At 46.7% G+C, this 18,866-nt stretch overlaps 1 protein-coding gene across 1 annotated transcript in view; it reads right to left on the bottom strand.

The window, feature by feature from the left end:
- Positions 1-18,866, bottom strand: part of FBXW4 (F-box and WD repeat domain containing 4) — a 62,701-nt gene that overhangs the window by 10,209 nt on the left and 33,626 nt on the right. Inside the window, exon 6 of the mRNA XM_074875139.1 lies at positions 5,082-5,147. Within this exon, the coding sequence (XP_074731240.1) occupies positions 5,082-5,147 (66 nt within the window). The remainder of the gene's footprint in view (positions 1-5,081; positions 5,148-18,866) is intronic.

Raw genomic sequence — 18,866 nt, 5'->3', positions numbered from 1 at the left:
TTGGAGTCAGTTACCTTTCCTTTCGATTTAGCAACTCCAGTTCTGAATCCATTTGCTCCCTTCACACAACAAACTCCTTTTGTTATTAAATTAGAGGGTCTCAAACTTGTTTGAACCTTGGAGTTCAAAGCTGTAGAGAGAATGATCTTCTACAGAACTTGTTTTAGAACACAATGTTAGGAAGTCTGCTTGTACATCTTGGGCCAAGCTTCTACATTAAAAGCTTTTGTTGAAAACATTTAGCAGGCTTTATAACCAAGAACTAGACCTGGAGATTCTAATTTCATTTATCTACTTCCACACATAAAAAGATCTGAGCGCGACATGACGCAAAGCCAAGAAGGACAAGATTTAAACAAGAAAGCATCAGTAGTGACCAGCTAACCTGGGTGTTCAGTGCTTTATATGGCAACTGTCAAATTACACTTGCTGTTTAAGAACAGCACAGGGAGCTCAAATTTTAAAGCTCTCCCTCCTTGTTGACAGTTGCTCACGTCCACTCACTCAATGGCTCTAAAGAGCCACCAAAGTGGGTGCAGATCAACACACACCAAAATTTGAAAGATAGCAACTAATTCTTGCCCACACCACTGCACAAACAGATGTAACCTAGCAAGGGTCCCATGGAAGCACATACCAGAGATCAAGCAGCAGCAAGTTAGCAAACTTCAGCCAGCTGCTTATGATTGTAACACTCATGCTGTCTCTCATAGAGAAAGAGCACAATGCAATAGCACTAGAGGCAAATACAGATTACTAACCTGCTCAGCAGCTGCTTGGCTACCCTGAAAGACTCCTCCCCACCCCTCTGCTGAAGGCACCAGCCACACACCTGAATCTCCCTTCTCCTCCACTCCCAAGCCACTCATGAATCCTCTACCTCCCACCTTCCCAAAACCTGCAGACATCAAAGGCACCTGCCTTGAACACCTGAAGAGCAGGGGGGCCTGACGGTCAAGAAATGCAACTCTGTATCTTCCCCTTCCATGCACTCTCTATTTTTTTTTCCCCCATCTCTTTGAAAAAGGTGGCAGAGATAAATGGAGAACAAAGAAACAAGAAAAAGCCACAGCTTTGGCCCACACCCTGCCTATTACTTAAGGGGGAAGGAACTCTTCCGAAAGAGGAGGAAAAAAAATGTGCTCAGACACAATGGCTCAAAAGGCCAGGCAGCAAACCGGGCCACTTTGTACTGCTAACAAGGGAAACCTAATTACAGGAAGAGGGCAAAGAGGGACAGATAAAAGGGATACAAAATTTCAACATCTGTTGCCATAAAGGGAGAAGAAGTGGGGAAACGCAAAGTGTCAGTTTGGTGTCAGTGACGGCGTAAAGCCACTTTCAAAGGGCTCAGGAGCAGGAGAAAAACCGAACAAGAAATTAGAGGGTTCTTAAAAAAACAAAAAACCACTCTGCCAAAAATGCTTTCAAAAGAGGGGAGGAGATGGACAAAGACTGGATATTTAAAAGGTAGAGGATCTGGGGTGGCTTGCAGGGCACAGCTAACTTTGGCCCATTTTTCACAACAGCTCTTGTGCCCCTCGTCTGTCATGCTGTGTCACAGGAAAGGACAATGTAGGACTTATGCATTCAAAGTGTTTACAGCATTTTGACTACCACACCAGACCAATCACTGGTCCATTTCAAACACTGGGCTTGGCAGAGTAACTCCAAGAGTTGCTGCAAAGTGACCTCTGGAGTATCCTACCTTATGGAGAAGCACCCTTGAAGCCAGGGCATTTGTCACCTAAAGACATGCAGACCACCACGACAGGCTGGGGAGCAACAGTTCTTCACAGACAAACAACAAATGCTGGCCTTGGACCTGTTCCCAGTGGTGTGTCACCCTCATCTCCGAAGGAGTTTAAATTCCCAAAGGAGATAGGAGGTGGGAAGAGAAAGAAAGAAAGAAAGAAAGAAAGAAAGAGGAACAGGATCTGAAGAAAGTTTCCTTTTCTCTTGCTTGCCATTAACTGGCTGTTCTGCTGAGCCACACACTAGCACTGATCGATGAGACAGGAAGGTCTGAGCAGAGACAGGCAAAAGGGAGCAGAGGTACCTGACCTGCAAGAGGGGCAGCTGCCATCATATCCTTCACTGGCACAGAGGGGCAAGGGGACTTGCAAGAGGCCAAGGAGCCAGCAAGGCCTGATACTTTATGTGAGGACACAAGTTAGCATCCAGTGGCGCATACTGCTGATCATTCTCCTTTCCTGTGCAGACCTCTAATCACCTGTTATTCACAGCCCCACTCCACACACACCTTGAATCTGAGTGGCAGTAAGTGCCCAGCAACTTCCCAACACCTAAAAAGCAATCAGATGGCACAATGTAGCATCTGTTGGGATGAGATACATCCTCCAGAAATGCAGCTAGCCAGCTTCAAAAGCATAAGAAAAAAAAAAATCCTCCTTCATTACAGAAGAAAGAGCCAGGTGTAACAGCAGCTGGAATTTCAGCCATCAGAGACAGTGTCTTGGCATTACGCGGTCATTCCCCTGCTTTAGACTCCCCTTGACAATTGCTTGTTGCTGCCTGTTGAGGCTTTGATCCAACGCCATCATCTCAGCAGAGTCAGAAATGAAGGACGGTTGTGGGTGTGGGATGCAGCAAGAGGTGTTTCCTTTCCCCACTAAAAATTTCCCTGCCACCAAACACCAAGCCCTTTTCAAAGCCCAGAACATATTTCCAGGTGAAGACATTATCCCCTTCCTCTCAGAGGGATGAGAATGGCTGCCCCAGGGTCAGGGAACAGCGAAGGTCATAAATATGAAAACACACCATGACCAACAGCTACAAGCACCAGCCAAGGACTTATCTGGCCTGGAACTAAGAAGATCAGTACACAAAAGGTTATTTAAGCTTTAAATCCTTTTGTAGCATGTTCCAGCTCTCAGCTGTTGGAGAAAAAGACCACCTACCCCAAGGGAAGAGAATGCCACAAACTGCTGCAATGTTACTTACACACCCCCACACACAGAAGAAACCCTGCTAACTGAACTAACTGGTCTTGGACAGCACTAAACATTTAAGTGGTGCTAAGGATCCTGTAGTTTTAAAGAACAGGTCTTAAGCATCGCTCTACCCAGCCTCATTTTTTTGACAGAGAAGTTGCCTGGATTCTGCTCTTAAAAATAATGTCCTTGTTACATTCAACCTCTGCAGGTCAGACTGGCCCTTTGTGGCCACAAGGAAGGGGTAAGTGGCAAACCTGGGGGGGACTGGCTCTGTCTGCCAGATGTTATCAGGACACATTGGGCACAGGAGCTTTTCAGTCCCAGGTAGCTCTAGGATTCTGAGTTTCCATGTCACGCTCCCACTTCTGGAGTCTGACCAAGGAGGCAACATGCTCAAGCCTCAAAGGAAGAAATAGCATTTCCCTACAAGATCACTTCTGACAACCACTGGAGCCTTTGAAAATGAATCCAAATCTCTGCTGAGAAAAAGAACAGTTTACGGAGAAGTCAAGACCTCGAAGGACAGCTCTGTACTCCCTCACTATGAATGACCACATCAAGCTTCACATTCTAGTTTCCCGGCCGTGCTCCCTACTCAGTCTCCTGCTCTGCACGTGCTGACAAGACTCCCAGCTCACACACAGGTCCCGGGAGAGGAAAAGACCCAGTGGCATGGTGCATTCCAGCTGTGACAGGTGAAGAGGGAAGAATAACTTTGACACTCCAGCCATTGCAACAGAGACCCAGTGGCCTAGGTTGCCTTGGCTTTTTTATTTGCCTGTCACTCAGGCTTTGACGTTATTGAAAGATCAAACTCCGTTGTGCCTGTTCATTACCTTAATCCTATTTTCTACACAGCTTTATTATCTCTTCAGGCTTCCTTGGGAAAGGCTGTCAGAAGCTGGGGCAGGGGGGAGAGGGTTGCCTATCTCCTCACCCCTGTCAGATGCCTCTATTCAGGAACAGCCTTCTTGATGGGCAGGGGTATCACAGCACAGCCCACAACCTTCTGGGGTACTCCAAAGGCACCACTGGACTAGGTCACCAAGAAACATGCACCATAGCTGAATGCACTGGTGCTGTCTTTCCTGCTCTGGTTTGTCCTTTGTGGGATGCATCCCTTGTAAAGCCTTTCAAAAGACTTTACTTCAGAGAAAAACAAACTGGTTTATATTTGTATTCGATGCAGTTGACTCAATCTAAACTATAGATTAGAAGGCAATTGGCCTCAGCCCAGCCCTGCATCCACACCAATCCTCCTCTACCTCCTTTCCCCAAATGCAGCTCAGCATGCTGACACCCCTCAGGCCCCTTCTGCCATTGCTCCCCCTTTCTTCTCTCCCAGAGCCCAGTAGCTCACCTCAATCCTGACGGCACTCCCATGATAATCTGTGCTGTGCCACTCCCACCCAGAGCATACCAGTCCTGGAAAGCTGAGCTGCTGTTCAATAATCCTGCCAAATATTTGCTATCTGTCCATCACTACACAAAGACCCCCAGGCTGCGAGTTTCGAATTTGTCAGCAGTCGAGTCTCACGTCAGGATTTGAGCCCAACATTTCCCCAGTTGCTAAGGTCAGCACCTTCACTGAACAGGAACTACTCAATGGCCCCAAATCAGAGGCCACAGCAATTAACCTCCTCACTGGTTAATAAGACAGAGAGAAGACAACATGCCTAAGTCACTTCTGTAGATAACCTGTCACCACCCCTCACCAACCTGAGCTACCAGAAACACCAGCCAGGACAAGACAACTGTAGAGCCTGCAAATCACCTTCTTCACCCCTCTGGCTCAGGCTGAAGCATCAATTAAGACAGATGAAAAGGAAGGTGTAATGGGCATATCCTGTCTGTACATGGGTAATGGGAAGAAACCAAGATGGCTGGTCATCAACTAGAAAAGCTGGGAAGAAAGGTCAAGCTGTTCCCTACTGAACCAGAAACCACCCTCCACATTTCCACACGAGTTTGTTCCACCCCTCACACCATCCCACATCTCATGTTTAAACACCCCTTGCCTACATGGACTAAAGGAATGATTTTATGGCATCTCCAATATTGCATTTCTCACTGTTATCCACTTTCCTTGTCAAGTCCCTCCCTGCAACCTGGAAGCTCACTCACCTCTCAAGATCCCAGATTCTCAGAGGTGAGGTGTGTCCACAGCAGGCTGTCCCGGTCACAAATGAGCTGTTTAAAAAGAAACAAGCAAACAAAAAACCACTTACTAATCCTCATGTTCCAAAGAAATAGTGCATGAACAAGACAGAGAAAACAGGGTACAAGGCAGACTTTGATTTCTGGTTCAAGACTATTTCAGCATGTTCCACTGCATTTCACAAGGGGCAGGCAGCAGCAAAGGAAGAGGTGCTCCAGAGCTCTCAGTAGCTGAGCTTCCCAGATGCAGCAGGTCACAACTGCAAAGATTTGGCAGGACATAAAGATGTATTTGCATATACAAAGGAAAAACCTAAAACAGGAGCGACTGTAAATTGCAGTGACATTTTCAAAACAGTTAGTGCAGTACTCGGCACATTTCATACACAGTCAGCACTATGCTGCAGAAAGACCCCATGGAAAATTCCCTGTTACTTCCTACTTCATGTCTCGCTTCTGTTTGCTGGCAACTTCTAAGCACAATCATGAATTGGCTGCAGCATCACAGGCCTAACGAATCACAGAATAGAGGTCTCCAGTCCAGCCTGCTCAAAGCAGGGCCAATTTCAAAGCTGGATCAGGTTGCTCTCCCCCGTGTTCAAGCACTCTCTATTAGGAGGCAGCACAGCTCTCCTGCAGCAATATTTGGCTCAGTTCAGTCTCCAGCAGGGTCCACTCCAAAGTCCTCTTTGGCAATGCTATGTCCCTGCTGCAAATGCTGGCTCCAGAGGTCGCCTGACAGCCCCTGGCCTCAAACTAGTTGATAAGACAGGAACAAATCCTTAAAAATCAAGCAGCAGGAACACGGGTGCTGTGGCTCTCCACACCACACTGCTTGTTTTGTGCCAACTTCCTATCCTCAGTCCAAATAAGAGAAAGCAGCTCATACAAAGTAAGCTATAAATGACCTCTCACAAAGCCACATTTATTGCAGTTACCAAGAATAAAATGCCAAAACTATGTTTAAGTCATTGCAACAAGGATAGCATGAATGCAGGAAACGGAGCCTGCTTTAAATAAAAGCCGGTGCTATGCTTTGCCTAAACATCTTTTGCAGCATGACACAGGGCTGGCAGCTGAAAGAGGAAAGCAAAATAAGGAAACAATGTCACATCTGTAAAAATAGCAGTTTTCAAACATTTCTTTGGTCCTCTACAACATTCTGCCTTTGGAAGTCAGAAGGTGTCTCCAAGCCTCTACTCTACCAGGAAGGGATCCTTGCAGTGTCCTTGACTTCCGAGAGAAGCACTACTGCTGGTGTTACAAGGCACCCAGCAGCAAAGTGGTCAACATGCACTTAATTCAGTCAAAGCCAGTGAAGAGCCATGTGGAAGCAGGGCCAGAACTCAGGACTCCTATTCCAAGCTCCGTGGTTTAGCTGAGCAATTGGTTTCTCCAAATCATAAGGTCAAAGCAGCACTGCCAATACACTCTGTGAAAGAGGCAAGCAGATCTCAAAGAGCTACAGGAACCAAGAAAGAGCTACAGCTACCAAGGTTCTCTTTTTTTGCTGGCTTTATCCCTCCTATGCAAACTTACATATCTGGAGGTGTCCCCAAGTCCTGAGACCCTTAGCGCTAGACAAGGCCTGCAGCACCAGAGCTATTTCAAAGTCTCTCCAACCAGGCTGTCTTTACATGCAAAAACCCAGGTTCACTGGCAGTGCATGTGCAATTGGCCCAATGCACCTGTAGCACAGGGCTCTCTGCACAGGTACTGCAGGGTGCACATGTCATTCTTCTCCATGGAAGTCCCTGACCAAAGTCTGAGAGTTTAAGGAAAAGCCAATTCCTGTCGCTGTGCAGCAGCCATGAGGACCAATTAAGAAAGCATGCAGCATTTTATATTTGGAAACAGGGTTTCTGCTCAATACCTGTCTTCTCTCCACCATAGTGCAGGACAAGAGGTAACTTCTCCCTTTTGCCAATGTATCCCATCTCAGAGGAAAACAAGCAAAAGACACCCACTCTGACAGCTCACTGGTCAAACCCCATGTCTCGAAAGCAGCACTTCGGTCAGGGAGTCCCTCAGCTACAAACCTAGGTGTTGGGTTCTGTCCCTCCCTTCCCAAACATAATCCATTAATAACTACTAAAGCCAATTACCGTGGTTAGAAACATAATAGCAGTCAGGGAGTCAGTCAAGCAGGCAATTGGGCGCTTAAGATTTTTCTTTTGGGGGACAAACTGACTCTGTCCCAGCAGAGAACGCCCTCACGTGGGAGACAGGCCCCTTTGTGCAGAAGGTATGCACAAGGCTTTGATGGTTGCCACAGGTCTAAATTAGCATGGAGGCACACCAACAGGGAGAAAAAGGTGGGAGGAACAGCAAAGTCTAATCCCTGCTCATGCTGTCAGTTCTGGACTTCAGCTTTCCCTCCTCAGTTTTTACCCCCCACCCCTCAAAAAAAAAGAAAAAAGAAAAATAGCATTAGATGAAGAGATTTCTCTCCAGCATTGCAGAGGCCTCAGGGCCACAAACAAGTTTCTTCTGGGTAAAGCTGACTCCATTCAGTCAACAGGAATTTTGTCTCATCCTTCAGCAGGATCAGGTTTGCAGGCCTTATCTTTTAACAGGCTGGAGCCCATTAGCAAGCAAAGATAAGACTTCTCCCAGAAGAGTGAGGCACCTTCACTGCCAGGATTAGAAAGCAGCATTCACAAGACATGCACAAGAAGTGATGCCTATGAGAAATTGTCAAAGCCTGGGAGCAAACTGATCTGGAAGTCTGGATTCCCAGGGGATGACACAGGGCCCCTCACCTTGAGTTCAGTCTGCAGGCATACACCTTCAACCCTCAGGCTTCTCATAAACGGGAAACTCAGAGGTGGCAGTTTCACTCCAAGCAAAAGGGCAACACAAATCAGCTTTGGTAGGTCTAAAACAACATGCAAATTTGAGCTAAGCATGTAAAGTTTGGCTCCAAAACTTCTGAAACGTTGTTCAGCAGAACCGAAGCCTTCTACCAGGCTTCTTCCAGTTCACCTTCAACAAGGCTTTTTGTTTTGGGAAGCACAGAGCACGCACCAAAAACTTCTGACCTGGAGAAGTGCAACCTCTTCACTACTGTTCTTGCCAGCTGCCCAAGAGAAACAACTCAAGCTGAGTTACTAGCTTAGTGAGTGTAATTTATTTTGCCTACGATGCTTTCAGGAGTCAGAGACTGAGGAGAGACTAGACTGGGAAGAGGAGAGCGCAGGATACCCTGTATATATTACTGCAGGGATGACCCATCTCTATGAAGTGTATATGATACTAGTGACATACACAGACCCTGACCAGATGCATCTACTGCTATGTTCAAGTTTCAGACGGCCTCAGAGATGTAAACTCCCTTCCCCACTAAGCTTTCCTCTGCCCTGTGAAAGCTGCTGGGTACCATGACCCCAAAAGGCTCCTCTAATGGGAAAATGAACACCATTGCAGGGCTTCCGTAACAGGGCATGTTGCCTTCACAGGGATCCCCCAGGAGGTAAAAAACAAGCAAACCAACATAGCATTTCCACCTCTGCTGGACCAGGAAGGCAAGGATTTTGCAGAGTATTAAGACACATGCTTCATACACAGCATGTTTTTGTTGTCCAAAGCAGGGCATTTTGCAACTCATCTGATATTTTGATGTTCTGTTTCCCATTTGAAACACTCTACTGAGAAGGAGGAGAGAAAAGAAAATAAAAAGAAAAAAGAAAACTGCTTCTCCTGAAGCCAGACCTTCTCTATGCTACAGAAGAGACATTTCATTAGAGAGCATCCCCCCACAATAGAAGCTGGGCCAGGGGATAAGACAGAACACACATCCTGGCAGCAGTGGTTGAAAGAAACACAAGAACTTCTCTCCCTCTGACTTGTGGTTGTTGAAGATCCTATGGTATTTCTGGCAACAGCAGTAGTGTCTTGGCTACAGCCCCGCTGCAGTGATCCCATACCTGCCCCCAAGGTGCCAACTACACAGTCTCACTCCACCTGTAGCACCCCTTTTTACCCCATCCTGGACAGAACATTGCCAGATGTGGATGAACCAGGGGGAAAGGGGCAGCTGTCCACAGTCCTTATGGAAAGATGCTGTTTGTCATGAGGCTTGGAAACAGACTCAGCCCCAGAGATACAAATCCCACTGTACAATACATACCTTCCTCAATGCACACCTAGCCTTCAGAGCAGGCACTGCCTGAGCTGGGAATCCTGCAATGCAAAGTCACTGAAGGAACCTGAGTGAAACAGGCCCTTTTCAACCTCTTCTCTCTAAACTTCCCCCATGCCCCAGGCTTGTGCCCTTCCCCTGTACTGTAAACAGATTGCTTCTCAAGTACCGTTCTGCTCTTTGGGGGATTCCAAATCCAGAATCTGCTTGACACGTGCAAGAGCCTGTTCCTTCCTCCTCTCGCGCTCCCCCACCCCCTAGAATTGGATGTCGTTGTTCCATTTTGGAGACTATTACATACAGAGACTCATCGGTCTGGGAAACAAAGAAGTTATTACTTGACAGAGCCCTGCAGCTGGGAATGTGGAGGGCGGGGGGAGAGAAGGGGGAGCACTGAGGGAGACAGGACGGGGGGGGGGGGTGGGGGGGTGGGCCTGGTAGCAGCATTATGAAAGCGATCAACAGAAAGGACAGCTCAAAGATGGGAAACATCTTTTTTAAAAAGTCTCAAGTGGGATGAGAAAAGAAGGAGAAGAGAAAGCAAGTTCAAGACAGAGAGAGGAAAAGAGAGAAAGCAGTTGGTGCCGACGGTGCCGCGGGTTAAACACACGGGTCTGTGGGTTTGTGTAGCCTTTGATTCAGCACTGACACGCTTTGGCAAGGGAGGCCACCGGAGCTGTCAAATCCTTCACCAACGTGCCCATCAATTGTATTCAGCTCTCCCCGACCCGCACTGGCATTTTAATTACTGTTGGGTAAACTAATTTGTACAAATGAAGGCAACTCTGCCTAATAGAATATGCAAGCTCTCTGACCTCTGACAGGCAATGACACAAGATACAAAGGAGGCAGAGGAAGGCTTTTTATCAGAGCCTTATTACTCTCTATTACTCCAATTAGTTAAGCTCCAGTGCTCCTAATTGGGGGAAAAAATTGCAATTAAATCAATTTTTGATGGGCTGAAAGTGGGTTACCGAACCGCCCTGCCTGTGAAACACTGATATTATAGCAGCAAAGGTCAAAGTCTTTGTCGGCACCTGTGGGGCCCCCACCTCCCCTCTCTAAGCCCCTCTGTGCCCCCCCAACACACGCAGCTCGCTAAGGCGAATCATTAGAACATGTCATGTCTTATCGCGGCCGCCACCATCCTGCTAACCTCATCAGTTGACATCATTATGGAAGGTAACTCCTCCAGCATGAATACAGTGCTAAGGTCACACAAACTTGATGGAGCCCCTGCTGAAGAGCCCAGGAGGCTGGGGAGCGGATGCAACAGTAACAACATTGTGAAGGGGAGAGGAGGGGGTCAGAAACTCAGCACAGGGAGTTTCGGCACCTCCAGCATGAGGCTTCTCCAACAGACCAGATACACACAAAGGGAGGGAGACAGAGCAGGGAAGCAGGTGCTCCTTCCCCAGAGGCGTTTAATTTGCAGGAAGAAGAAAAAAAGCAGCACAGCATTGGTTTAGCATTTTCTTCTCCATGAGAAAGCAGGCACCACAAACATGCAAGAAGTCCCACCTGCCTTTGATTCAGGCAATGCTGGACAAAGCCAGGATTCAGCAGTCATGCAGGGCTGGTGTTGCAACCTTGCTGCCCCAGACCAATTGCTTTAGCCCTGCTTTGTGCCTCTTGCAGGATGACCAGAGAACTGAACCAACCACCTTCAGTATCTCAGAAGCAAGTCAGAACAGCTGGGTTATACGCTCACAACTCAGTAACTACAAACTGAACAAAAATCAGCAGGTAAAGCAGTTGCACCAAAAGTCCAGCCACTGTTAATGGGCCAAAATTACAGCTTTCCAGAACAAGGAATGTGGGAGTGGAAGGCTATCTAGAAGACGACAGGATTAGAAAAGCTGAAGAAGCCAGTAACACATGATATAACTGTCCAAAACCTGAAATAACAAGTGCAGGTTGTATCCAATTTAGTACAGCTCTGCAATATCCCTCTGGCTTTTGGCTCCAGACTAAGTCTTTCCATATTCCTCAGCCCTCAAGAGCCTTCCCATCCTTCCAGTCCCACGTAACATGCTCCTCCTCCATCCTTGCCCTGCAATGCTTCAGCTCCAAACCTTCAGTGCAAGGAAAAGACGACACAGTCCAAACTGACTTAAACGTTTTCATTCTGTGTTGCTGGCTGTTTTCTAAGCTCAAGAGTTCTAGGCTCCACACTGCACTTTGTTAAAGCCTGGTTTCAGGAGTGTGCTGGCAGTCTCCTCAGGTCCCTGTACTACTCCAGGCTAGCACAAAGGAGAGCTTCTAGGGTGCTCAGGAGCCAGGTTTATATTTGGGTCCAACTGCTTGCATGCATATAAAATAGTCTTGTATTTGCACTCAATAACAGGACTGACCTCACCTGAGCAAGCAGTGATCCACTGCAGCACAGCCTCATCTTTGTTCAGCAGTGAGTAACATTGCTGAAGAGAAGCAGCAGCTGGAGGCAAGTGACCAGGCTTGTTCCACAGACTGGAAAGCACTAGCACATTTGCTGCCGCTTCCTTGAGCCTCACAGGCACGCCGCAGCATCCCTCAAGGCATCAGTCAGCTCAGGGTTGAACTGTGGTCCTGATAGGCATCATATACTGCACACAGAGAAACTACAGAAGAGCTCTGCCACTCCCCACTAGGGACTCAGTGCAGAGAGAAAACAAAATGTGTAAAGACAACTCCATGAATGCTGCAACATTTACAACTACTGCTGCTCCAAGAGGAAATGCTATGCTCTGACAAGGAGCACCAGTGACACAGGCACAGACAGACAGACTAATAACTCATTCACATGCTTCCTTAAGCCTCAAGAGGATCACTAGAAAGTGGTTCCCAGAAAGAAGGCATTTGCATTTTGTACTGTATAGATGCTGGGTTGAAACAGTGAAGTCTCACATTTGACGGAGAACTCCAGTGCATTCGATAGAAGAAATGATCACATCATTGTCTCTCATGTCATTTACTGCATACCTCAGGGTAGAGGGAATGTTGGCTTCATCTCTCCAACCCTCTGCCTTGACCTCTAACTTTATGTCTTCCTCCAGAGACCCACAGGCTGGAGAACAGAATAAGCCTTTAGTATCTCTAAAGGCCCAAATTCCAGCATGGTACGTGGATCACCCCTACTCTAGCAAGTTGCTTAGCAGGTACCCAACCCAGACACGTCCATTTTGCCTTTGTTGCTTTGCAGTTTCACCCCATATTGTCTGCCCAAGTCATCCCACAGTCTTGTTCACTGCCCCTTCACCAGCCCTGCAGCAGTTAAGTTTTTTGAAAACAGACAGCCAGATATAGAACGTAATTGCCATTTCTGCAGAAAAACTGGCTCAATGACATCAAGACAGAGATTCCAGACAGGACACATGCACATAGACCTTTTCCACACTGCAGCACTGAACAGGAAAATACCATTTATTAGAAACTAGTGAGCCTATCCACAGAACAGTCCTGATGTTCCTAGAGCTGTCTGCATCTAAATATCACCCTCCTTTCCCCAATACTCCACATGACACATACTTTTAGGGAGAAGCAAACGTACAGGACAAGGACCACACTCAGATTAGCTCTATAAAAGTTGATATCGGGTTCTGGGTGTTCCCATACAAGCGGGATATTCAAACAGTGCTTTCAGAGTGCTGCTGTCATTTTTCAGAACCTCAAACAAAATTTCCTTTGTGGCTGCACAAATATTTCTACTGGATAGATATCAGCCCTACTCCTTTATTAAAAGGGAAAGGCTTGATAACGTGTTTAGCAGTGTAAAATACTTACTTGCACAGTATATCCAACACTCTTCATCATCATTCCTCACTCTGGGCTTGCCAGGCATGGAGTAGTTGTTCAGGAGAGAGATCTCTGTACAAGAATTCCTGCATCCCTAGCTCTTTCCAGACTCAATTTAATCCCTAACTGATGCTCAAGTTACTACAGGGAAAAAAAAAAAAAAAAAAAAGACTCCTTAATCATAGGAAAAAAACATAATCCAGTATATTAACTTGGGTACTGGTCTAAACAATGTGTACCAAACGTCAAGGGGGCAGAAAGCCTGTGCATGCTTACCAGGCCTTTCCATGCACAGAGCTCTCTTTACAGGCATCCACTGGTGTTACGTCTTGGAAGCCAAATCATGAAGAAAGATGACTCTGCTGAGAAACCACTTCTGAGTCTAAAAGCTGGACTGTACAAGAGATAGTTCTCTATTCCTGCCATAGAAAGTTTTCTGGAGAGAAAAAAAAAGGGGGAAAAAAAAAAGGAGGAAGTCTAGGGACTTCTAGGTCAGTCTAAGACTAGGTGGTTAAACACCCTACTACAGTAGGGTTATTTCAGCTTCAGCTTATCAGTAACCAGAACAAAACGTCACAGGACATTTTGAATTCTCAGAAGCTGTAACATTAGAAAGGCAAAGAAAGTCTCTACTAAGGTTACATTTGGTTGATTTGTTTTGATGTTTAGAATTTTTGTTTGTTTGTTCCATCTTCTTTTGCAAGTGCAGGTCAAACAACCACAGTTGGTATCTGGACTTCTTTAGTTACACTATGCATTCTCCCTTCCAACATGACCAGGGCAATCTCAGCCATGTGCAGCAACTTCTACTCCCCAGAGCAACTATTCAAATACAGACGGGCAAGACTCCTGCCAGGTACCCACCAGACAGCATGCTCTACCTCCAACTGCTGCACATGCCATCTGCAATACACAGCAAGGGAACTGCAGGGTGACTTCATAAAACCTCCACCTTGAGCAAATCCACTGGCTTTTCTGAACCAATTGAAAGGAAGAAGCAAATGAAGCTGCTGGATGAGCAGCAGAAAAACATGGCCCCTGGATGAGATACATGCGAAGGTATTAGGCACCAGACACCATCTGCTCCTGGGGTAAGGCAGGGCACCTGCAGACCATCACACATCTCAGGCAGATCTCTGAAGGCCTGGCACTCACTTCTCACCCACCTGCACACCCACTTTGAGCCTTCACACTCAGCACCTATCCCCTCCCTACTGGGCTCAACACCAATAGCCTTCCCCTTACCCTGATGAGGAAGACACACTGAGCCTGACCCTCACCCACTTCCCCAGATCCAGCAGCCCCCTCAAGCTCAGTGCCCTGGGCCCACACACAGCCTTACAAGAAGCTCTGAACTCCAGCCCTCAGTTTCTCAAAGCCTGCCCAGGTGTAAAGCTCCAGCGATTCCTTTTTCTTTGCTATTTTCCCTCCCTCCTCCCTCTCCCCCTAGCCCCACCAACACTTTCAGGCCACACAGTGAGCTGGGAGGTTGGAGTACACGAGGACCACTGCAGCAGTCGTGCTGTTTCAGGCCCCCCCAACTCAAGACAATTTCTAAGAACCATTTCTTATCCTCCCCTCCGTGAAATGATTTCTGTTAATTGCCTGGTGGGAATCACTTATAGGTGGGGGAGACTCTCCCCCCACACACACACCCTGGCCCCTAATTGGCTTATTGAAGTTTTAACAGGGCTTTCACCTGGAGAAGCTGGTAATTATTCCCTTCATTCCCCTCTTGCTTGTACCTGTAGCTTCACACTTGGGGCCTGCCTGGCTCCACAGGGGGTACTTTGTTCCCTCTAACTACAGGCCCCACAAAAATGGGCCCAGCAGCAGGAGAACGCAGCAAAGTGGTAATTTTCAGCCTGGCGTAATTAGCCAAGGTTCTTTCAGCCCAAACTACTGAATGGGAGGGGGGTTGCTAGGGAGGGTGCGCCATGTGGGAATGGCGGGACAGGAGCTGCTCTCAACAGGCAGACAAAGACCTCTCAGGGACTCCGATCTGGGGCGAGCAGGAGGAGGGGGTTGGAACAGGACAGCCTGCCTGGCAGAGTGGAGGCACGGTCAGCAGTGGGACACGAGGTCAGCTCATGACAAGCATCTTTTCCCCCAGCCTGTGGAACAGGACAGTGCAGGATGCCAAAAAATGGGTAAATGAGAAAAGAGATCCAGTGATGCACAATAGGAGCCTGTGAAGAGTTGCAATGCATGACAGATTCTTGAAGGCCTGGTGTAGCCTATGCTCTCAGGGCAGGATTTCTAGTCTAGTACCTTTACACTGAGATTAAGAAAGGCAACACACTTGGGGAGAGGAAACTGGACAGTGCAGGTCCCAGACAGGGTAGCAAGAACTGTGCCAAGGACAAAGTGAGAACTCTTATTGCCGAGAAAAATCAGGGAAGAATCATTCACCTCCTCCAGCATCTGCCCTAAAAGTCAGGCAACAAGCAGAACCAGGAGAACAGCAATGAAGGCTCCAGGTTTTCTTTTTGTTGAGCCATTTCCCATTTGCAAAGCAAAACTTCTTTTCATAGTGGGACCTCACTTATTCCATCTCCCTTTCTGGTACAAGCCTTTGGATCTGCAAAACCTACTAGGAAACCTGCTGCATGTGGGCTGACCAAACCTCTTGGTTCCTGTGTCGCACCAGACTGGCATCAGTTGTCCCAGAAGCCAGAAACTGGCATCCTGTAGCACAGTGCCTCCATTGGTTCTCAGGACTTGTTAGCATCTATGCTTTCTTTGGATTATCACCATTACCTTCAGGATAGAAATCCTTGTCCTGGCTGGTCAGCTTCAGGGCAGTAGACAAGCTAAACCTGCTCAGCTGACTTGATGATCAGAGCTCCAGTGCAATGAGATGGGTTTTTTTTTTTTAAATGTTAAATTATATTTTGAAAAAACTCGTCTTGTGTCCCTTATGATTGCAGTACCCTGTAGGAAAGCAAGAATTGTCACAATCTAAAAGCTTGGTCCTTATTCTGCAATGAAGACCAGATGGTAAGCAGGCAAGTGAAAAGATGCCCACTAAGTTACATAGGAGTGCTGAACAAGCCTAGGAGATGATGCAATCACAGCAATCCTGACAACAAGGAAAGGGGATCCCCAGAGACTCCATATGTAGCAAGGAGGCAGGCAGCACAACCCCCAGGGCACAGACTTGTAATTTCTGAGCCACTTAAAATACACAACTGTGACCCAACACTGCAGCAGGTTGCAAACTGAAGAAGTTGCCTGATCCCACCCCACAATACTCTGCTTTCTCTTCAGATCATATGTATCTTTCACATTTTACTTAACACTCCCACAGAAAGGCCCATTTTTCAATTTCAATCCAATTTTTTGAAGCCTCACCCAAGCTGCTCTAAGTACTTGCCATGGAGATGAGTTCAGCTAGATACTGTGTGCCTCCAGCTCATCAATGCTCAAGACTTTTTCCTTAAAGGCAACCTTCGACACTTCTGAACAAAACATGCTTGCCATGAAATCAGTGCCAGCATCTGAGAAGCAGACACCAAGAATAAATATAAGCAGACTCAAGTTGACCAGGCCAGTTTCAAGGCTACATAGAGAAATACAGTGAACATTCCCAGCACCAGTGGGAAGAGATATGTAATGCTGCCTATGCTCATACCTTACCACAAACCTTACAGTGTCCAGGGCTTTTTCTTCTCATAATCCCACACCCTACAAGGGGACATGTAGAATTCGTTTAAGTAAATATTGCAGCTGTCACTGCTTCGGACAAAAGTCTAAATACAGGCCTATGTATAGAAAAATGCTTAAAGAATCATGATGCAAAAGAAGAAAATCTTTCCGATTTTAAAAATATCTCCTTTCTATTTTTTAGGCTTCAGGACTGCCAAGGCCAATCCCAATATATTTTCAGACGTGACTGGCAGAGTTTTCAGTTAACAAGCATTCTTTTAAAAATGCACACATATAGTGACAGCTTATCTAAACTTTTCCATTAGAACATATGACAGAAAATGACTTTTCAATAAGCCAGCAGTCCGTGCATACCAGTGAGGTTAGGGGGAGGGGAGAATCCTTTCAGGTTTGCCAGAACAACTAAAACCCAAGAATGTTTCAGTTTAAAAGTAGGGGTGGGAAAGAATCTGTTTTCCCGGTGCCACAAGCCACAAATTATTTTTGTCTTATTCCTTTTGCCATATCACCCCCCCACCACCACCCCAATTCAAACTGCTCAATTTAGGAGAATTTTGAAAAAAGTGATCAGGGTGGTGAGGATGAAGAGGACTTCTCAAACATATACTTTCATCATCTTCCCACAAAGGGCAGCAGTTCTTTCTCCACATCATGCAGAAGCAGGAGCTGTACTTGTTCACGCTTATAAAGGAAAGAAGCCAAATCACTTAAAAACATAGTGCTTGATCTTCCTTCTCTGCTCTACGATATTCAGAGAATTTCCAAATGAAGTCTAAATGAGTTGTTCAGCCAGGGAGTAGTGAATAATGCTCAGAGGGTTTTAAGAAGCTGAAGACCAGGAAAGGTGAAAGGGGAGAAGCGTGTATATGTAGCACATGCTGCACACAGAGAGGTCCAGGACACTGAGGCATGGAGACACAGGTGCTCTGTGGAGGAGGCGAGCAAAGCCTCATCTGCGTTTAACTCAGCCATGAAATGACTCCTAGAGCTTTCCTGCTCTGATCATTCCAGCCCTGACACAGACATGCTTGCAACAACCTCAATTCACTTGCCCTTAAAGCTCTGGGCAGGTTTCCCCTCCTCAGCTCTCCACTCTATGCAATATGATTTGCTTCAGGGTTTTCATGCTAAGTGTCTGGAGCATGTCAACTGTTCGCCCCTAAGCGACCAAGATCCTGAATGAAGCCCCTGCTCCCCATCTGCAGGTTCAGAGCATGCTTGGTTGTGAGCAAGCACCAGAGTGAGAAAGAAAACCCGCCAGTCAGGCCAGAAAGCTCCAGTCCTGTATGCAGAGAAAGGCACACAAGATTTCATTAAACCACCAAACAGGCAACACATGTCTAAGGCATAAAGATGTTTAATGACCACCTCCCACACAGATCCTGAACTACCCCAAAACCCACTGAAAAGGTTTTGCAGTAGCTAGAGCTCAAACCATCCTGACATCAATATACAATAAAACACAAGTTCACAGCACAAGTTATCATCTTCAATATCTGTAATCAGGCTGGGCTGCCAGGCAGGACAAGAACTATTGAATTTCAGTAATAACTGAGATTAGCCAGATGAAGATAGGAAAGGGATCAGGCAAAACAGATGCTGCAGAGACAGGGAAAGGACAAGGCAAGAAGTCAAGGAATAATTTATTATAATGCTTAATATCAGTATATTGGAAAAAATATGACACAGAAAATGGAGTAGGAAGGAAAGGATTGCACTGGAAAGGACTGGGAAAAGCCCCTCTAGCCACACATTGCTTAAGTCTGCAATGGAAGACAGGTTTCCCTAAAACACCTCGTCCTTTGATACCAAGAAATAGGTGATAAATGAAGTACCACCCTTCCTCCTACCCCTCAGTAAGTTGCTGTCTAGGTGAAGCAGGACAACCTGCTGGCAGTCAGTCCTCCAACACTTCAAGGAACAGAAGTCTGGAAGCTTTAGAGGCACAGGCAGGTTTGTGGGCAGGAGTGTGAAACCACAGTTTCCTCCTTTCCATTCCATGGCCTGCTCTATTCCCATGCACTCTGTGAGTTTAGGAAGTCTCATCCAAAGCCACGGTTATTAAAAGAACCTTTTTTACTTGGCAAGTCAAACACCCACATGAAGAAATCCCAGAACCAAGCTCACGCTCACGTCCTCCACTGAAATGAGCACATTACTGAAGCGTC

Source organism: Strix uralensis, chromosome 7, assembly GCF_047716275.1.
Source record: "Strix uralensis isolate ZFMK-TIS-50842 chromosome 7, bStrUra1, whole genome shotgun sequence".
Lineage (NCBI taxonomy): Eukaryota > Metazoa > Chordata > Aves > Strigiformes > Strigidae > Strix > Strix uralensis.
The sequence above is the reverse complement of the archived record's forward strand: the minus strand, read 5'-3'. Positions and strand labels throughout refer to the sequence as shown.